This window comes from Python bivittatus, unplaced genomic scaffold (assembly GCF_059951505.1).
Source record: "Python bivittatus isolate LINGU-HERP-01145 unplaced genomic scaffold, Pbiv_v1 ctg000440_np1212, whole genome shotgun sequence".
Classification (NCBI taxonomy): Eukaryota; Metazoa; Chordata; class Lepidosauria; order Squamata; family Pythonidae; genus Python; species Python bivittatus.
The window spans coordinates 5,952,272-5,973,432 of record NW_028277063.1 but is presented as its reverse complement, the minus strand read 5'-3'; the positions used below and the strand labels follow the sequence as shown (position 1 = coordinate 5,973,432).

At 41.8% G+C, this 21,161-nt stretch overlaps 1 protein-coding gene across 1 annotated transcript in view; it reads left to right on the top strand.

The window, feature by feature from the left end:
- The window catches only part of LOC103055424 (voltage-gated potassium channel KCNC1), a 29,904-nt gene extending 9,465 nt beyond the window's left edge, over positions 1-20,439 (top strand). The window contains exons 2-4 of the mRNA XM_088142540.1: positions 5,562-6,495; positions 15,029-15,223; positions 20,342-20,439. Coding sequence (XP_087998666.1) covers positions 5,562-6,495; positions 15,029-15,223; positions 20,342-20,439 — 1,227 coding nt within the window. The remainder of the gene's footprint in view (positions 1-5,561; positions 6,496-15,028; positions 15,224-20,341) is intronic.
- Positions 20,440-21,161: the final 722 nt, after the last annotated feature.

Sequence of the window (21,161 nt, the reverse complement as noted above, 5' to 3'; positions counted from 1 at the left end):
CAAAAAGCCTTAGGTACGCCCCCCAGACTTCCAAAAAATGATTTATTTAAATGGAAGTGACATGAAGGCAGACATATTTTTTGTCCTGGCCACTACTTTTTGAAATGCCCCCACCCATCATCGCACCTAAAGGCCAAGGGGGCTTTTCAGCCTAGTAGAAGATCCTTATGCCTTCCCATTAGTTTCTCTTTCTTAGAAACCAAACAATTCTACATAAAAATAATACATACCTATTTCAAGCTCTACACTCCAAGGCCACTTGGCAAGAAACTGAAAGACCAAAAAGAGTTGTCTAAAGAGTGAGTTTCTGCTTTGGCTCTCGCATAGGAATAAGTGACTTGGTAATGCTTACACCTTGCATAATTGCACAAAGAATAACTCACCATATTTGCTGGATCTATGCACAGATTTTCCTTCCTCTCCCCTACAGTTGTACAATTTGTAGAATGGAAGCTTTGAACAGCTAAGTTAAAGATAAGGTCATCTCAGGGAATAATACTGGCTAAGTTAGGATTCTTTCAGAGATTTCAGAATAAAGTCCTCTTTTTGACCTTGTGCCTAACACCAAATGCATACATGCACACACACATACATTTATCTTTTCCTTTCCTTCTTTCCACCCCTGCTGGATCTTCCATCTGCTACTGCAATATGTTCCCTCATTCATTTCAAAGAAGAGGAGATATTCCTGCATGGACAGAAGGGCAGCCATAGCCCTGGGAAAAGATGTGGGGGGCAGGCTAGCCAAGGCAGCAGGGCCAGCGACAGCCACAAATGGCTAGGAATCATGAGTTCCCTAGCAAGGTCCTAATGGGTTGGAGGGAATGCAGAAGAACAAAAATTGGGGAGTTCTCTGGAAGAAGAGAGGTTAACAAGATGTTGGTGAGTTGACCATGTCTTTTTGAGTGTTTCATCCGTTTGCTATGTGACATTGTGCTAGTCTCCTTCCTGCCTCAGAAACACCTTCCAGGAACAGATGCATGAATAATATCCATTCTCTTCCTCACGTACTCTGTCCCCAACCTTGCCATCTTTCCCAGGAGACAGAAGTCATTATTTCTATCTGAATGATTTGGGACTCCCAGTGCTGCTTGAAGGAGGTCCCATATAGACTATTCCTCTTTACTTCTAGCAAGGACAATGAATGTAGAATAGAGTGTGTAGCATCAGGGGATGAGGGCATCACCAGCCTGCTTCCCCAAACCTCCAGCAGCTGGAAAATCTGCATGTGATATTCGCAGCTCTGGAAGTGGGTCAAAATCACTAGATGGTTTCTGGGAAATGCACTCCTTTGGGATTTCAAAAGATCTGTCCCTGTTTCCCTTCCCTCCATGGAGAATGCCATCCTTAAAAACAAGATTCTATCCATACAGTTTCTCTACAGTAGAAGCATAAATCTAATCATCGGTTTTCTCATTCTCTTCAATCCCCTCCCTCCTCCTTGAATTCCTTGGCTTTCCCCTTCGTCTTTTCCTCCTCCTGCTCTCACCCCCTCCAGTTCCTGGGCACCGCACTGCGCTTCAGAAAGGATTCTAGGATTTGTTTGTAGAAAGTGCTGACGGGACGGGAATTCTATGCAGTGCAGAGAGAAAGCAGCAAAGTTGCCCTGCAGAAAGGAGATGAGGATGGGGAGCGAAAGAGAGTTTGGCACACATAAGTGTAAATCTGAATGGGGAATGTATGTCCGTAGCCACGTAAGCAAGGGCAATCATGCCTGCACTGTGTTATGACATGCATGCATCTGTGGTGTGTGTAGCATGCTCAAGTATGTGTGTAGCCTAGTACAGAAATGCGCTGCCAAGGAAGATTTTGTTACATGCATGTATAAAGGCATGTTTGGTACACAGCCTACTGCTTTGCTGAGTGCAATAGAGCAAACAGTGTATGAGGCTATAGAGTCATCTTTCTATAAAAAGTATATACACATTACTACCTGAACATGTGCCCACAGAAAAAGTTTGAGCGTGCCAACAAACATTGTATATAGAATGTGCTAGTATCTATGGAAGGGAGTGTGTAGTTGTATTTTAGTGCAGATATATGCAAAGCTTTGTTTGCATCTCAATCTGCAGTTAAACCAACTTAAATTTAATTGAAACTGGTAAATACAATTCCATTCAACAATGACTTTATTTGCCCTGTAGGCACAGTGGTGCGAGTGTAGAACCGCAGAGACATATGAACATGCAGAGTGTTCCATAATTTTCAAAGTAGATTGTGGAAGGAATGCATGGATAGGTATAGTCTCCCCAAAGACTATGTACATACAGGGCCTATAAAACTGCATACTGTACTCAGATGAATGTGTTAAATAATGGTAGGCTGGCCATAGCTGGAAGAAACCCAATGTGGGGTTGGGGGGGTTGGGGGGGTGTATGCATGCAGACGAGGTTTAAGTGAGAAAGTGATTTGTGTACTGGTATAATGAGCATTAATTCAAAGCCTGTGACAGAGTAAGTTGAAGGCTGCATGCAAAGTTTTGCCCGTACATAGTTGTTGTACATGAAACATACCTTAGAGGACAGGGTAAGATCCCAAGTGATGACAAAGCATTCTGTAATGATATAGCACCTGAGTATTAAATGAACCTCCTGGACAATCAGAGCTTGTGTGTGCTTGTGTGTGTACCGATGGGGAATGTGAATGAATGTGATGCGCTCCGTATTTTTGCAAGGGAGCACATGACTGTTTGCGTCATTGCTTTCTTTCACTGTTTTCTCAAGGTGCTAAAATAGGAGAATGGTGTCATAGAAGGTGCTTGAATGTTGAGCCCGAAATCCCTGCAGAGCCCTTTCTGTTCTGTGCTCTTTATCCATTAATCCAAATTACTGACATTAGGATAGTTAAAACATTTACTGCTGAAAAACGGCAGAAATTCAAGAGGGAGGAAAAAAGGAAGGGAGAGAAAAGTTTTACCATCTCGAAATTTCCTTGTAATGGGGTTTCAAATCCCCAGCTTGTTCCCCAAATTGCACAATGGTTTGGGGGCAAGTTGGCTCTTTCCTCTCCTTTTACTATCTATAATTCCCTGTCTGAAAAGGAACCAAAAAGGGGACACAGTTGACCTCAACAGAGCTGTGACAGGATCACTGCAGTTCTGCATAAAAATAAACCAAACTCACACCAAGGGAACAGATCTGCAACCTGCATTCACTATGCAGATTAAAGAGCAAATATAGTCATAAGGATGGGAAATTTACATTTTGGGGGGGGGGGAATTCAGGCTCAGAGTCTCAAATCAAAATGTTGACTTTTGTATCACATCAGCAAGTTATGTGCCTGCATAGTGCAACTGGCAATGGGTGAATACTAAATAGGTATATTATATTGTAATAATAGGTTCTTGTTCCTCTAAGGCAATGTTTCTCAACCTCAGCAATTTTAGGACTTGTGGACTTCAAGTCCCAGAATTCTGGCTGGGGATTTGTGGGAGTTGAAGTCCGCACATCTGGCTGGGGATTTCTGGGAGTTGAAGTCCCCACATCTTAAAGTTGCTGAGGTTGAGAAACACTGCTCTAAGGAATAAAACAGGTTCTTCTTGGTTCTCTCCTCCCCAGTCATTTATTGCATCAGTTTTATAAGGTAGGTAAGACTGAAAAAGAATAATTGGCTCAAAGTCATGGAGTGAGTTTCATAACTGACTAGCTAATGGAATCCAGTTTTTCTCTAGTCCACCATCAGCTGAGAATTGATGTAGAGTGAGTGACTAGAGCATTAGACCATGATTGGGGATGCACAGTTTTGAATCTCTACTCGGCTCTAAAGCTCCCTGGGTGATCTTGGACTAGTAATTTCAGTGTTTCTCAGTCTAATCTTCTCCACAAGATTGTTGTAGATAAAGCATAGAGGAATATGGACTAACCTAAGTTCCTTTGGAGTAATGATAGGATAAAAATGTAAAAAATATTGCTGATATTGAGAAATGGTCATACTGTAGTTCCAAGCAAAGCTTCCTTCAAGAAAGACAATCTTGCCACCTCCCACTCATGAGGCATGCAAAGATAGGCCTTGTTACTCCTACAAGACATTGTGATTCCCCTTGTCTTTGATGGCTTTAAATGTTTCAGCCATGCTAGCTACAGTTGTGGGAATTGCATCCCAGACAATTCCCTGAAGGATACCATATTGGAGAATGCTGCTTTAGAAGGTAGCCAGACAAACATGCAATCCATGGCTACTAGTCATGATGGCCATGGAGGAGGCCCTAGCAACAGCTATTGTGAATTTAAGGAGGAGGCATTGTTTAGAGTTGGAGATATGCCAAAAGTTCTGGGTCCGGTCAAATGGAAAGAGAACACTGGGAAACAGCTTCTACCAAGGAACCATAATCCAAAAATAGGGCAGACACTAACAAGCTAGAACTGGGGTTGGAAAACAATTAATTGGGATTTACTGGTAGATCTCTAGTGAAGTGCAGTAGATCAGTAAGAGTCTCTGACTCCAATATTTTAATGACAGCAACAAGAAAATACATGTATGCAGATACACACATATACATTCACATCTCATGGTTAGCATCCCTGATCCATAATAAATCAGATGCAGATCAATCCATTTAATGGGTAATGGAGTATAATGAATGGAGTGCAATAAGCATATAAGTCACCATATCAGGATGCTACTTAAAACGGAAGAGATCCCTGTAAGCTAAGGGCTGATATAAAACAGAGAAGCAAGGGTCAGAAAATATAATTACTCATTGCTACATCATTTTGTAATGTTTTTTCTTCCAACAGTTATTAGCCACGTCTTATAATATATTAAATGAGAGCCAGTTTGGTGTAGTGGTTAAGACATCAGGCTAGAAACCCGCCTTAGGCATGAAGACAACTGGGTGACCTTGGGCCAGTCACTCTCTTTTAGCCCTAGGAAGGAGGCAATGTCAAACCACTTCTGAAAAACCTTGCCAAGAAAACTGCAGGGACTTGTCCAGGCAGACTCTGAGAATCAGACACGATTGAACGTATGTGTGTATGTGTGTATGTGTGTATGTGTGTATGTATGTATGTATGTGTGTATATATATATATATATATATATAGAGAGAGAGAGAGAGAGAGAGAGAGAGAGAGAGAGAAAGAGAAGAAACAACTTCAGCAGGGGATAGGATCCCATTTTTTAATGCAGATCCCTCCATTTGCTAAAAAAAACCTTTTCCATAAGAAGACTAGGCTAAAACCTAAGTACCTAAGCTAATTTTCTAGGCATGAGGATTTTTTTTAAAGTGGGCAACATTTTAAAAAATGAAAGATGTCCTTCCCTCTTACCCCACACCTCAGTTTTGCTTAACTATCAGTGGGATGAAGGGGAAAAATAAGTGGGGTATTTGCTGTCTCTTTGGGATATACTTAACAACTATTTATTGAGGAGGGGCAGTTTCTGGGAAGGGGCTGACTTCTGTAGGACAGGCTGTTCCTTTTCTGGAAGCGTTCGTTCTTTTACAATTATGAGTTAGCACTAATTGTTTCCTTCCCTGTCCTTTCCTGTTACACATTCTCGTCTCCCTGCTGTTCCTCTCTGTCTGCTTCTTCCCTGTACGTTTGCCCTTCTGCATCTCTCCAGTATGTGGCCTTTGCCTCCCTCTTCTTCATCCTCATCTCCATCACCACTTTCTGCTTAGAGACCCATGAGACTTTCAACCACTTCAAAAACAAGACAGAAATCATAAAGACGGGGAACAGTACCAGCATAAAGGTGGATTATGAAATGGAGACAGAACCCTTCCTCACCTACGTGGAAGGGATGTGCGTCATCTGGTTCACCTTTGAGTTCCTCATCCGTGTCATCTTTTGCCCAGACAAACTGGAATTCATCAAGAGCACCCTCAACATCATCGACTTTGTGGCCATCCTGCCCTTCTACCTGGAAGTGGGCCTCAGTGGCCTCTCGTCCAAAGCAGCCAAGGATGTGTTGGGCTTCCTGAGGGTGGTAAGATTTGTCCGGATCCTAAGGATCTTCAAGCTGACCCGGCATTTCGTAGGACTGAGAGTCCTAGGTCACACGCTGAGGGCCAGCACCAACGAGTTCTTGCTGCTCATCATCTTTTTGGCCCTAGGGGTCTTGATCTTTGCCACCATGATCTATTACGCTGAAAGGATCGGTGCTGACCCAGATGACGTAACGGGCAGCAAGCACACCGTCTTCAAGAACATCCCCATTGGGTTTTGGTGGGCTGTAGTGACCATGACGACTTTGGGCTATGGTGACATGTATCCTGAGACTTGGTCAGGCATGTTGGTGGGAGCACTGTGTGCCTTGGCTGGTGTGTTGACCATTGCCATGCCTGTGCCAGTCATCGTCAACAACTTTGGCATGTATTATTCGCTGGCTATGGCCAAGCAGAAACTACCAAAGAAAAAGAACAAGCACATCCCACGAGCCCCCCAACCCGGGTCACCCAACTACTGCAAACCGGACATGCAGTCCCCGCATCGCAGCAACCAGGGTGACTCATGCCCCCTGGCTCAAGAGGAGATAATCGAGATTAATCGGGCAGGTAAGGGGGAGACACTATGGGCAGAAATAGCTAAGAATTCCATCTATGTGAATCAACTCTGTTTGAAGTTTGTGACTTTCAAATGTTCTGCCATCCAAGGATTCCCTTCCTGCTACGAAACTAATACTGTAGGGAGGGAGGTATGCAGAACCAGGCATATTGATGAGGATTCCTGAGAATTTTAAAGAAGCATGTTTTCAGTTCACATAGGCTTTTATCTATGCTTGTTGGGTCTCACTTTTGTACCTCTTGCAAACAGAGGAGTGCACCCAAGAATTATTCCTGTTTCCCAGCCTTTCTTGAGTTTGGCTATTTAGATGTTGCTGTACTACAGTGCCCATTATCTCAGACCACTGACTGTGCTGGCTAGAGATGAAGAAGGTTGAAGCCCAACAGCGTCTGGGATACCAAGGTTGGCAACAGCTGTATATACTATTTTGGGGCTATGTATTTTAAGAAAGATTGATAGGGAAGTTTTCCAGGCGAGCTTGCTCATTAGCACTGATTTTTCTCATTGAAGAAATCTTGGTAAATCTGTGATAAAATTATAAGTCAAAGGTCAACCACCAGTTGCTTGCAGGTGCCACAATTATCACCCTCAGAAAGTTATGTGTGAAATTCCTCAAATTATATTCGTTTTTAAAAGATGGCTGAAAACTTGTGGGATTGTAAAATCTTGCAAGATTTCAGTGTGATTTTGCCCAAGAGTGCTACACTCTTATAAAATCATGTATGAGAGTGCCAAAAGTTCATGCAAGCACTTACAGGTTTGTATCACTATTTCTAATCTAGCTGGATTTTACAAAAGAGAAAGATCAGAGGAGGATAATGCTTGTTTCTTCCAAACAAAACTGGAATTATTATTCAATTTGCTTTGGAATGGAATTATATAATGTGTTGGGTTGCTAACCATAAAAAATAAGGAAAAAACCAAAAAAGAGCAAGGAGTTAATGTCCTATATATGTAAGTGTATATATTATAGGTACACCAGCTCTGCGGTTCTAAGTTACTATTTGTGTCTCAAGTGCTACACAAGTGCAAAAGTTGGAAATGCATAAAGGGCTCACCATTGTGAGAAACTCTTTTTAATTTTTTATATTAGTCTTTAAGTGAATCTCTGACTCTCCAGATGTTGCTGAAATCCTTCACTCAGCATAAGCAATGGTGAAGGATGCTGGGAGCTGTAGTTCTGATTCATAAACATCTGGGAGACCATCTTTGTTTAAGATTATGGAGGTATGGGTAGAAAGATCTTATGAAATAGAAGAGACGCAGAATAAAATTTTCAAGGATGAGTCTTTGGTTCCTTACCTTGCTTCCAAGGGCACTTCCTTTGCCCTTCATACTCTTGGCAGCATTTTCACACAGTGACATAAATGTCCTCAGTGTTCTCTTCCTCACTCTTCCCTTGCCACATTTATTTCTTTGCAGCAAAGAAAGAGACCAACTACCAGCCGTTGAGCTGGTCGGATGGACTGTGAATGATAGAGAGAAAGCCTCCGTCTGCATGATGTCATGTGCCTTGAGGAGGGAGCTGGGAAATATGATAAATAGGGAGGCAGGATGAGTTGGGAGCTACTGACAGTAGGAAGCCACCTACCCTGCAGAGCTTCAAAACATTTCAAAACCACCTTCCCAGAACTCTCTCTGGAGTATCTGCTGAGCTAAGAGTTAATCAGCTCACTTGTGAAGATCTCCATGAGCCACAAAACGTCATGCAGACAAAGAAGCTTGGCTGCAATATTGGGTTGGTGCAGCCCTTATGTATGGAATTGGCTTTGCCCTTCTCAAAGAATGTCCTCAAAGAAAGGAAATTAGGCAAAATTTGAAGCTTCTGCTTTTGTGTGAATCAGAATTGTTATTTTTAAAGGAAATTAAACATTTATTCATACTTGTTCAATAAATAATATAAAACCCTATCATCTTCGTTAAATCTAGCCCGGTTATTAATTATTGACATAGAAGTCAGCTGTAGCACTGAATATTTTACAACTGGTCCACGAGATGGAACTCTCTTACTCCTGTTTTACAGGTCACAGATTTAGGCATACTAGCCTGGCTGTGGCTTATCTGGAGGACACAGCAAAGTCAAGAGTGTCCTGAGGCCAATTCTTGATCCTCTACCTCAAAATCCAAATGCCCAGCTTTAAAACTGGGACTCACCCATCACTTTCCCATGGTAGGCTGGAGTTCTCCCAAATGCAAAAGAATAGATTCCTTTGCTTGTTAGCTATGGGACAAATGCTGGAAATATGAGACATTTTAGAGCAAAAACTCTTTGGAAACCCAAACATTTTGAGCTCTAAAGTCCTCTTGAAGGATTGTACAAGAGCTGGCTATTTTCCATGCTGTCACACTTAATGGCACTAAATCTATTGTCTTGAGCCTCCTTTCTTATCTTTATTATAAGACTCCATGGTCTTATAATAAATCCCAAAGATTACATCATATCACCTCAGTGATCAAGGCCATATCTGGAAGATGAAACTCTTCCCAGACTTATTCAATTTATTTAATGGAACTTGGACTGGAGGTTAGCTATTTTAAGGGGGTTGATCAAAGGCAAGGCCGACCTACTATTAGCTAGAGTAAGGCAGACAGAAAATACTGGGGAACAGCAATGGCGCTTAAGGCTACAGCTGTTCCCTTCTGTTGCAAGACAGATGCATTGGCTAAGGACCTTGGCCTGCATCCCAGGTGACAGTAGTGAAGTAATGCTCAATTGGCAATTCACTCAGTTTCTGTAGCTGAAATATCAGAGTGGATTCCAAAATATCTTGGGCCAAGCCCTGTCCAAAAGCCCCAAGGCAGCTAAACAAGACTGTCTCATGTAAAAAATAATAATAATAATCTTTACTTTGGGATGCAGTAGGCCTAAGCTAATGCTAAAAGAGGAAGGTGGTAAAACATAGGGAAGAAATCTTTGGCATTATTAAGGTGGGGCTCAATCTTTGTTGAGCCTCAAAATCACTGAATAGATGAATTTGGGCCATCCCACTTTTCAGAGGACCGCAAAAGAGAAGAGGCATTATGAGAACATTCTCAACTGATATGCTTCCATCCACAGGTAGTATGATAACCAAGCCCAGTTCTTAAAACTGGTGCTGTGTTCTTAACACTCTATCAATTTGCCTGGTAGGGTGTCAGATTCCAGGAGTCCTGATCAGCACCCTGGAAAAAGTGAAAACATTCCTCAGAATGTAGCTCAAACTCCTTTGCAGTCCACTGCTGGTGAATGGAAGAATTCTCTGTGGGTCAGTAGTTTGAAAGCAGTGGCCAATGCTCTTTCTCTCTTCCTCTCTCTCTCACACACCCACCCACACACACTCTTTCTCTCCAGCCACTTTCCTTCTTTATGTTTTTAACTGCTGGTTCTTGGAGGTAGCATAAAAGCTACCACTGCATAAAAAAACCCTATGTAGTGTTCAAGAAAGCAGTCTAGGCTATCCCATCTTGGCTATAGATTTGGAAGGATTTGTCCTTCCAAAATGACTCATATGTGAAGATCGAAGGGCCTGTTTTGGCAATTCAAGCCTTTTTTGATTAAGAATTATTATTCTTTTTCTTCTGTGGAGGAAAGGGTGGAGAAAAGGGGAGATGGTATGGGCAGTCATGCTCAGATATAGGTGATTTAGATGGATTGGAACATTTTAGCTTAGTTTACACCTACAGGGGATTCATTAGTGATTTGTAGAGGAAGAGATTTAGATGGAAAGTTGTTTGCCAAAAGATACGGTGCCTCCTAATTCCTCGTCTTCCCTTTGAGCAGACAAAAAAGAAGATTGCCGATCATTGATTGCTCTGAGAGAGACAAGAGAATACTTCTTGCCTACATCCTGGTCTTGGGGAAGAGTATCCCAAGTAGGCAGGGTGCTCAGGGCCGGACTAGTAGATTGGCCCCTCTATGTGCTGGCAAGGACAGGAAAGTTACTAACAGAGAATCCCAAAAGAGCGGTGGCATGCACATCTTTAGTAAAAGCTGAGAGCCAGGATGTTTGGGTTCCACAAGAACAGGAAAGGAAAAGATCAAGGGATTAAACTAGTTCACTTTATTTATTTGTTAGATTTATATCCTACCTTTAGTTCAGGAGCACAAAGCAGCAAGCACAGCACTCCCCTCCTCCTATTTTTCCCCAAGTAACAGCAACAATTCTGTTGTGGTTGGGTGGCCACTGACTGGCCTCAAGTCACCCAATGAGCTTCCACGGCTGAGGGTGGACTTGAACCTGTGTTTCCTCAGGGCCAATCCAACACCTTAACCACGACACCACACAGGCTTTTACTTAGCTTCTCAGTGAGAGTTTGTTATTTGGGGGGGGGGGGGGTTATGGTTGACTTGCAAGGCCTCTTGAGTTCACGATTAAAACAGGACTGCCTGAACAGAAAAAAAAAAAGGTTAATTCTTTCGAGCAGAACAGAGTTGGGTAGACATGAAGTTAATTGCTCTAGAACAATCCAGATACAGAGGGTGTGCAGGCTTGGGGTGGAAGAACCCAACTGCAACCTGAAGCCAAATGATCGCCACAACCACTGCCACCCCTTGTGGGCACACCCCTACCCACAAATCTCTTTTTCCTCCTCTTTGGGGTTCACTCATCGAATAGATCCTCAAGACAGGCCACAAGGCAGAAGTGGGAGGAAGAGAAGGTTGAGGGATGGAGGGCCTTCAGGGCCTGCAATCAATTCCTGCTTGCCTTCCATCTGCTCCAGGTCCTCTGGGCCAGAAAGGCCATTTGCAGCAAATACAGCGGAAGAGCAAGGATTCACTTAATTTAACAGGCTCTTGGCTATGCACTGCATAGCAGGGGAGGCTAAAGGGAATACAGTTGCTGGAGCTATTGCTGTCAGGGCACAGCACAGCCACCATCCGATAACTGCAACCTGAGTCTTTACTGCCCAGCTTAATTTTACCTTAGTCTCTTTTTTACTTCACTAACAGCCTTACATTTTCCACTTCAGTTGCCTGATAACCCAATGCCTTTCGGTTCCCATGGCAACAAGTTGCCTGCAACTCCTTCAATTCAATTTGTACCCTCATTTCAATATATGAAATGATTAATATCACTTGCAGGATTGTCTCGGAAGGCCTTTCCTTCGAACACTCTTTTAGGAAAAGTTATACATGCTAATTTTTGTGTATTAAAATTGATCACAGATGAAGAAATCTGAGCTGCTTACCTCCAGTGGTATTCTGGGGGATGGCCATTAAATGTGGCAGAGTGCTTATATCTGGGAATTTTTATTTTCTTCCTTTGTCAACGGATTTTCTTTGACTAGCCCTAGTTCTGCATGTCAGGCTGCTATTAAAAATACAAGAGCAGGGACAGTAATAACCTTAAAAGTGGGCAATCTTGAGGGTGTGAATTAATGTAATCCATTTAATTATCTTTGAAGCAAACAAAGAAAAGATATTCACTCCAGTTCTGTAAAGGAAAGTTCATTTTTAAAAAATGCAGAAAGGCCAGGACTTATTTTGGGAAGATCACTAATTTGAATGGCCTTTAAAAAAAAAAATCTACATGAGCATTTAGCAAATGAGTGTTTATTTGGAAGGATCTGGGAAGAGAGGGGGAATTCAGATGTAAAAAAACTTGAAAATATTAAAAATGGTTCCAGAAGATGTTAAAGATCTATTTAATTAGTTCCTTTGAGTCTACACTGCCTGTGGCTACCAGACAATTGCAAGAGAGTTTTCTGCAGAAACTCTCTGCAGACCGGATTTTGCATCCCAGATCTGGTAGCCTTCATTCAGCCATGTATGGCATACAATAATTTGAATAGCAATGAAGGTAACAACTGGGTATGCACGTGGTTCTTTGAATACAGTTAAAACGAAATACCATACTGTGGAGGCATGACTTAAGAAATGAGTTATATGTTTACAGATGGCTTATGAATGATTCTCAGATGGGAGCCATCTTTTCAAACTTCATCTTAGGCCCAGAACACCGTCATCTAAACATTTCATAAGGTTAGTCAGTACTGAAGCTCTCTCCCACTCAACCCTCCCCCCCCCCCAAAAGCATGGTCTTTCATAATACAATCCAAGCCATTGTCTAAAGTTGCAAAGAGACCAAATCAGTCTTGCTTGCCATGTATCAACATTGATGGCCATGCCATCGTGGTACCATAGTTGACTCATTCTTCTAATCCAGATTGAGTGGAATTGATTTCAGAGAGATCCAAAGACTTGAACATGACTTGACTACCTTGCCACTTTCCCCATCTTGTTACAGAGAAAGATAATGTATTTTATTTTGACTTCATTACCATTCAGTTGGGATAGCTTATTTTAGCTTTGGGCACAAGAGCATAAGAAGGATGTTGACAAGAAATTCCAGGAAGAGCTATAAAGATGCTAAAGGGGTCAAAAAGACAAATATATGAGAAAAAGTTGAAGGAATAGGATATGTTTAGGCAATCCCTGAAATTTTCAAACTGTTTCAAGGCCTCTTCTCTGACATTAGGGAATTCCATGGAGATGTGCAACATTTACTCAGCCGACAAATCGATGCAGGCTGTAGAAAGATTTCTGGAGGGCAAGAACTATGAAATCCATTAGTTTGGGGAGAAAGATTGGAGGAGAGGCATAGATGAGACAATTGTCTGTGTGAGGAAGAATGGAAAAATGATTCATCCTATCCACTAAAAGAGCAGGGAAAGAGGCAATAAGATTAAATTTAGGAATGACAGAGGTTTCATGTCCATGTGGATGAGTGTGCAGAATACATACAGTTGTTGATTGGTGCCCAAAATCCTTACAGACATCTTCGTTCAAAGAAGCGTCTCTCCTTCAGCACCAAGAGCTTGCAGCGCTCAAACATGACTACAGCATTTTGTCACTGGGTAAATGGGAACTTTAGCTAGCATTTCAGTTGCTATTTCAAGTGTTGTGTAAAATGGGATTGCACAAGGGTCATAGGCTATGCCCCATCGTGTCCATCAAAATCAGAGACTGTACCACTTGAGCAAGGGGTGCTTCGCTTCGCTCCTAATTCTGTATAAAGCAATGCCCTTCCTCTTCAGCAATGTCTAAACATTTCATCAAAGTTTACCCCCCTCTCTAAGAAAAAATGTTCTAACAGCCTAGGATGTTTCTAGAATAATTCCCTCACAAGATAAAATACAATGATCTATGACAACTAACCTATGATAGCCTCATCCATTCAGGTGTCAAGTGATATTATTAGGTTAAAAATAAAACCAGCAATAAATTCCTCCATAGGATTGCTTGATCATACCTAAGGGCCTGATTATACATGGTTTACCTTAAAGATCAGGACAAAAAATAAGAACAAAGCTATGAAAGCCGAATTTTATTTAGAACATTGCCTCCATATAAAATAGAAATTTGTATTTCAGACTATGATAATTCTAGAAAAACCCCAAAATCTCTTATATGTCCTCTGCAGCAAACTGCAGCGACACCATGTGTGTGGTGACGTCATCACACAAATGTGACTTACATACTTGCATCACAATGTCTGATGCCAGCACATAAGTCACAGCATTCGTATAATGGCATCAGCATGCATGTTTTATTTGCTCCCTACCATTAATACCCTTTAATTGTACATTGTTTGATCTGGTAGCCCTAACAATTTCAAGCAGGTTATTCTGTCCCTTTTGAAACTGGTTAGTAAATTGTGCTAAAAATGCTCTTTCGTGCTTGCTTGTTTTCAGGGAACCTTCTCCGGTACAGATTTTAATTGGCTGGAAAGCAGTATCTGTCATAATTTCCACTACAGAATCCAAACACTAAACTAGAGTTCCTGGGGTGGACTCCTTGGGGACCTAATCATTATTTTAAATAAATATGGGAACCCATCCTCAACACATAATCCCCACTGGCAGAAATGATAAATACCTTCATTTTAATGTACCAGAGCCACACATTGGGGTGCAAAATCGTGGCTAAATTGGTATTTAATGTACATCAACTGAACTGAATACTGTATAGTTCAAACTGTAAGAGCAAGGGAGTTAAAGGCAGAACTCACTCCTTTTCTGAGAGGAGAATATAGTCCGCACTAATTTTTGAACAGAGCTTACATTTTGACGAAATCTTCTGGAACTTGAATGTGAATTGCTTGTCACTTGCATATTATAAGAAATAATTTACATCTTGAATTTGTAAGAAATAAAACTAAATGCCTTGCTTTCCAGTAACGTGTACTATTTTTAAAAGGTTTAAAGTATTTGGGTTAGGAGACTATTAATGGGAATTTTCACAAAGCAATCTGAGAAACAGTTTAAAATTTCCCCTCCTTTTTCAAAACATGTGATGTACTTTTAAAAACATAAGAAGAGCTTGAGTTCTCCTGGATTAAACCAAAAGCCTATTTAATCAGCATTCACTTCTGCAAAGACTATCAGAAGCTTCTGAGACATCTTCAAGACAAGAGCATCAAATTTTGTTTGACTTCCCTACTGGCTGGTATTTAGACTTAGAAAGTATTTGAATGATCTTCTTAAGTCTGCCCTACATCCTTTTCTTTCTCTTTCTCTTTCCCTTCCCCTTTTCCTCTACAGATTCCAAGCAGAATGGCGATGCAGCAAATGCAGCTTTGGCTAATGAAGACTGCCCTACAATTGATCAGGCCCTGTCACCTGAGGAGAAGTCACCTGTCACACCTGGTGGCCGAGAGCGCTATAATCGTGACCGAGCCTGCTTCCTCCTCTCCACAGGTGATTTTGGGCAGTCACCTGATGGAAACATCCGAAAAGGTACGTGGACATGTGTCACCATCATTTCCCCCTTGCCTATTTCTGCAAAGCTTGCATCCCGTCCTCTAAGTTTGTACCCAAGCATGTTATCTTCCACCCTTACCACTAATACCACCAGAACCTTTGTCTTAGTAAAACCAGAACTGCCACTTTTCAGGGATAAAGACCACTGCTAATATGTAACTGACTTAAATAAAAGCCTAATCCTGAGATCAAAATGTTCAGAAATGGGAAGATTGGGGAGCAGATAATGTCCTAGCAACTGGCAAGGTCTCCATTTGTTCCACATTCCCTAGAGTGCATTGCTCAAGGAACAGGATTATCTAGTACAACCTTTTCCAACGTGGTGCTTCCAGACCTGTTGGACCACAATCCCAGAATTCCCATTGGCCAAACTGGCTGAGAATTCTGAGAGCTGTAGTCCAGTCTATCTGGAGCATCCTTTCCCAGCTTGGGAAAACCTGCCATAATACCTCCTTCCAGAAGACAATCCATGAACACAGCTGATTTTGAGCAGTTGGGGTTCTGGCGGGAAGCTGGATTCTTCACCCCAGCATTGCCAGTCCATTATTTTCTAAACTCTGTTACATTCTGTGCACACATCCCCAGCTTCATTACCTCATCCCCCCTCAACAAAGTTATGTTTCCTTTATCAGCATTTGTTTTTCATCAATTGCTCCCACCCCACTGTGTTTTCTCCATTATGGGTATCATTCTGTCTCACAGTATTTGGCTGCAGTTGCTCTTCGTGTGTTTCAGGCTGTTCTTTTAAGGGAAGTTGCAGCAAGTGACAACTAGCTATTTTACAGGGACTCATTGTGAGGGCATGAGAGTGGCCATAAAATATTTGAAGTTATTTCCCATTCTCCAGACTTGTATAAATAGAAAAAGTAAGGCTTGGGCCCAAATGACTTGCTTCAAATTACTGCAAAATCTACATCTGTAACATAGAAATAATAAGCTACTAGTCAGAGGTGTTGTAACGAAAGATTTTTCTTGTTGCAAACCTTGGGCTGGTTTTTGGCTATAAGCCTAACTGAAGAACTACTAGCCCAGGATTCCCTAAAGTAGTTGATTTTGACCCCCAAGGGTTGATGGAACCATCCAAGAGGTTAATGTTGTTGTTATTATTCATAGTATCATTAGTTAAAGTAGTATTTATTAAATTATTTCCATATAATAAATGTTTAGGGGTCAATGGACAATCTGAAACTTTGTGAAGAGGTCAATGAGCTGAAGAGTTTGGGGACCCCTGTACTAATCAATCATAGCTGGACTACTTTGTAAAACAAATAAGTTCCCATGTAAAAGTGGTGTATGTTCCTCGCACTCAGCTTCCTTATTCTGCCCTTTCCTGTTCCAAAATCCTACCGGCTCCAAGTCTCTTGAGTTCAACAGGAATCATTTGAGAATTTGGCACTGATGTAATTGGATAGGAAATTGCTACCAATACACATATAATACTTCTTTCTCTGTTCCTCCCCCTCCGTTTCCTTCAAAGGGTTTGCCTGTCAAATCCTCTAATTGTTTTTTGACTCAGGTGAGTCTCAAGAGAGGTTTGTCAGGAGATTCCAGATTGCCAATTTACGATCAGGAAGCTGCACACTTAGTGCTTATCCAGGAACTGTGTATCATGCTGGGCAAACAACTTGCATTTTACAACAAGAAGGCTGAAAGCAGCTATCTCACATCTTTGGCGATTAGGGCTACCATATCTTACTTGGAATATGCTGGATAGCCATTACATGGCAGTAAAGAGACACAGGAACTCTAACTCTGTGCTGCCCTCTAGTTATCTTCCAAAGTTTTACAGTTCAAATACAGTAGCTCTATTCAAGATTGACCTCCAAATCAGTATTTATGCATAAATCAGTCAGAAAAATTCTCATAATTTTTAATAACTCCATTATTCTATCCAAAACACTCCCAAAGAGTCCACATTGCTTTTTAAAAATCATTCATGCTAATTGCATGACCAAATAACGGGTTAGGAGAATATTTTACTTCAAGGTTACTGCTGACATTAACTCTGGATATAGTGGTAATTAACTCTGTATTGCCAGTGCTACATCTGATGTTAATACTGCTGGAAATTCATCAGTAATTTTTATGGGACTTGGTATCAACTCTTTGTAGTCCTTCATTCTACATTAGGTGAGAGTGGACCTCAGTTGTGTTCATCTCTCTGTGTGAAAAAGAATAGGAGAATGTGATCCCTCTAGCCAGGAGTCATCATCAGCATGTTTAAGTGTTGTGTAAGTTCTGGTCTAGCATCTGTCAGAAACTGATCTTAGCAGCAGGCAAACTTTCAAACAGAGACAAGGTTGCTCCTGTCACAGCAGGCAAACAGGAGGTGACAGCAAATGAAAGCTGACGAGGAGTTTAATTCCACTGAGGGAGCCAGAGCACAACAGACCTTTCATGGTGTTGCACAGTAGGGAAGACCAGCAAGCAAGGGAGAACCACAGAGGTGGAATAGCTTGTCATAAGGTCCAAATTCTAAGAATCGCCTTTTCATTCTAGAGACTTATGACATTCAGCACAGGATTAAATAGAGTACACAATGGTTTCATTGAACTCCTTTCTGTTGCCATAAGAGTATGCAGGCTTTTAAGATGATCAAGTGGAATGAAGGCTGTCATCCAGTTAAAGGAAGCAGACAGGGATAATCAAATGAGTTTTAAATTAATGAATCAGTTCAAGTGGTGACAAAAGTTCTGAAGGCAGAAGGATGATTCCTTTTGTTTTTAGGTAGCACGTGCATACAATGCAACTAAACAGGCTTGGGAGAGGCTCTTCTTCCTGAAAGAATGTTGTCTGATATTCAGATCAATATTAATTAGTAAATCCAACCATTGCATTCTATGAACCCAACATCCAGCTAAAAAGGAGTATGGGAAATAAACAATGCATCTGTTAGTGGAGGTTCTATATATTTATGCTTGCTATGACCTCAGAACTCAAGCACAGTATATCACTCAACTCTCTTTCATACTTGGCAAGGCTGGGAAGTTAAATTCCCAGCCTGTATTTTATCATTTTTTCTATCCTTCACCTTCCTCCAGCCAGTGACTATATTAAGATGCAGCTCCATAAAATGGGGCTTACCACAACTATACTCAGTTGCTTCTTCCTCCAAATAGTACAGGATACAAACCATCATCCATAATTTGTTCATTGCTCTCATACCATGTGAACCTGGTATGACAGCTTTTTTCAGCTGGAGGAAGCCAGAGAAGGAACTCATGACTTTTTAATGTTTTTGCATGGCCTTCTTAGTCTTGTGGTGTGTGCAGTACAAAAAAAAGTTCCACCCATCTTCTCTATGTTTTAACCCTGCTTTCCTTTCTTAGAACTCCAAACTATGAAGAAGGAAGCAGGAGTGTCCCCTCCTTATCCATGTTGCCACTCTTAAGCGTCTCTCTCTGGTCCCAGAGATGCTCCATGGCATTCCGGGATACAATTTGGAAAAGCATGGATGGATATAAAGGTCCTTAGCTGAGAGCCATAGCAATTTGCCACTCTGTCGAAAAAAATTCTGGACAAGCATGAAAAAAGTGATGCAGTTATTGAAATACCATTCAGGACCACAGCTGTGCCAAGGTGAACTCCATTGCTCTAGGACAATGTTTCTCAAGCTCAGTGACTTTAAGATGTGTGGACTTAGCTCCATGTTGGCTGGGGAATTCTGGGAGCTGAAGTCCACCCAATATAAAGTCACTGAGCTTGAGAAACACTGCTCTAGGACATTTCTAGAAAGTTTCCCAGCTCATTCAGATGAACAGAGGTTCAGAACCAAGCAAGTGATAGCGAACTGCCGCCTCAGAGATTAGCATGGTATAATCTGACAAGAAAAAAAACTTGCAAACTGCAATAAATAAAAGATGCCAGCTTCATATTAGACTGTCATTAAAAATCTGAAAGGAAGAGGCTTATTAAACAAAATTAAGAAATTCAAGAGCAATTAAGCAGTCACGTTCCTATTAAAATTACAATGTTGTATTATATTTAAAGAGAATGCTTAGCAAAATTTAAAGTCAAGCCGCTATGAACCTGCCTCCCCACCATGCCTGTTCTGTGGAGTATGCTCTGAAAGAAAGAAGATGCTAATAATGGTTCAACATTGGAACCCCTGGGAGTCCAGAAGAAAGAGACTGGATTTCTGGACAGAAAAATGATATTTTTCTTTTAAATATTATATAGCTTCCCTTCTTCCATAGGCAGCAGAGAAAAATCATGAGCCACTAATGGCACCTCTTAGGTCACCTAGTCCAACCTTCTGCTTAGTGTAAGATAGACATGATTTCAGGGGGTTTCAGTGAGTTAATTTTAGGTATGACTTACAACACCAGGTTGTGACAAATATTGCCCCAGTAGCCTTCAGGGCCAAGAATGGATTTGAACTCTTCTTGTTGTTCAGTCGTTAAGTCGTGTCCAACTCTTTGTGACCCCATGAACCGTATTGTGCCAGGCCTTCTGAAGGATTTGAACTGAGGTCTCTCCAAATCAAAGCTAGCATGCCTAACCGTGGCATCATTCCGTGTAAGCAGGAAGGAATGGGAGATTATTCATTAGAATTAACGAGGAAGATAACAACAGCCCTCTCCAACCTGGCACCTTCCAGATTTTCTGGGACGGCAACTCCCAAATTTTCCAGCCAAGAATTTTACTAAAAACCTTCGAAATTGCCATTCTGGAGGGCTGTCAGGTTAAGAAGGGTTGGCCTAATACAGTGTTTCTCCACCTTAGTCACTTTAAGCTGTGTGGATTTCAACTCCCAGAATTCCCCAGCCAGCATGGCTGGCTGGGGAATTCTGGGAATTGAAGTTCACACAGCTTAAAGTGACTAAGGTGGAGAAACACTGGTTTAATATGATAGAACAGGTGAGTCAGGACACAGCTGTCTTGAGTTCAGGCTGGGAACAGAGCAGGTAAGCGGGTAGGTTGTTTTCCACAGCCACGCCTCCCTCGGCTTCATCACATGCTCATCTTCAGTGCCTCCTCCTCACACCTCCTCTGTCTGTTTCTCCCACCCTCGACCCCCTTCTCATCTCCATCCATTGCTCCTATCCCTATCCCTCCCTTTATCCCATTGCCCACCAAACCCGGGCCCCGCAGGCGCCCACCGCCTGCCACCGACAGCATTTGACTCCTCTGCCACCTCCTGGTACCTGCATGACTACAATGCCAACGCAGCTCCCTGGAAGCATGAGTAGGAGGCCTGGAAAGCAGGGAATTTGGTGAGTAGGCTTTCCACATTGCTCTCCATTCCCCATTACTCACACTTTCAGTTTGGTCTCCTTCCACTTTGCAACCCCCTCCAAAAGAAAATTTGACATCAACATTGAAGCTTCCTCCTCCTCCAACTCAGGTTGTTGACTTCATTTAGGCTTCTGTGGCAATAGATTAACAGCAAAGAGGGGCCACAAGAACTGCATTGTGAGGAGGGAAGCAAGTTGAGGAAACAGTGAAAAAACAGCTTTTCCTTATTCCCAAGGAGCAACAGCAGACTAGACTAGATCATCCAGCACAAACCCTGTTTCTTACTCCTGTGCTGGTTTTCTTTTTGCAAAGAATGTTTGACATTTAAAAGCATTAAAAATGTAATCACCCACCCCTTTTGCAGTCTGAAATGGTACTATCAGCTCTTCAACTCAATAGCATCTCATTCTATTTCATGTTTAAGCCAGCCTTCAGATGTTCCCCCATGTGAAGTAAAATGGGACAGAATTATATTCTCTCTTTTAGCGCAGCAGACTGTACAGAACATTATGTCTTGGAGTAATCTTCAGAGGTCACAGAACCTTAAAGTTTGAAGGTACCTCGTAGGTCACCAACCTTCTGCTTAGTGCAAGATAGATATGATTTCAGGGGGTTTCAATTTTAGGTATGACTTAAAAATATGACTCTAGGTATGACTGAAGTAGGGGGCTAAAAG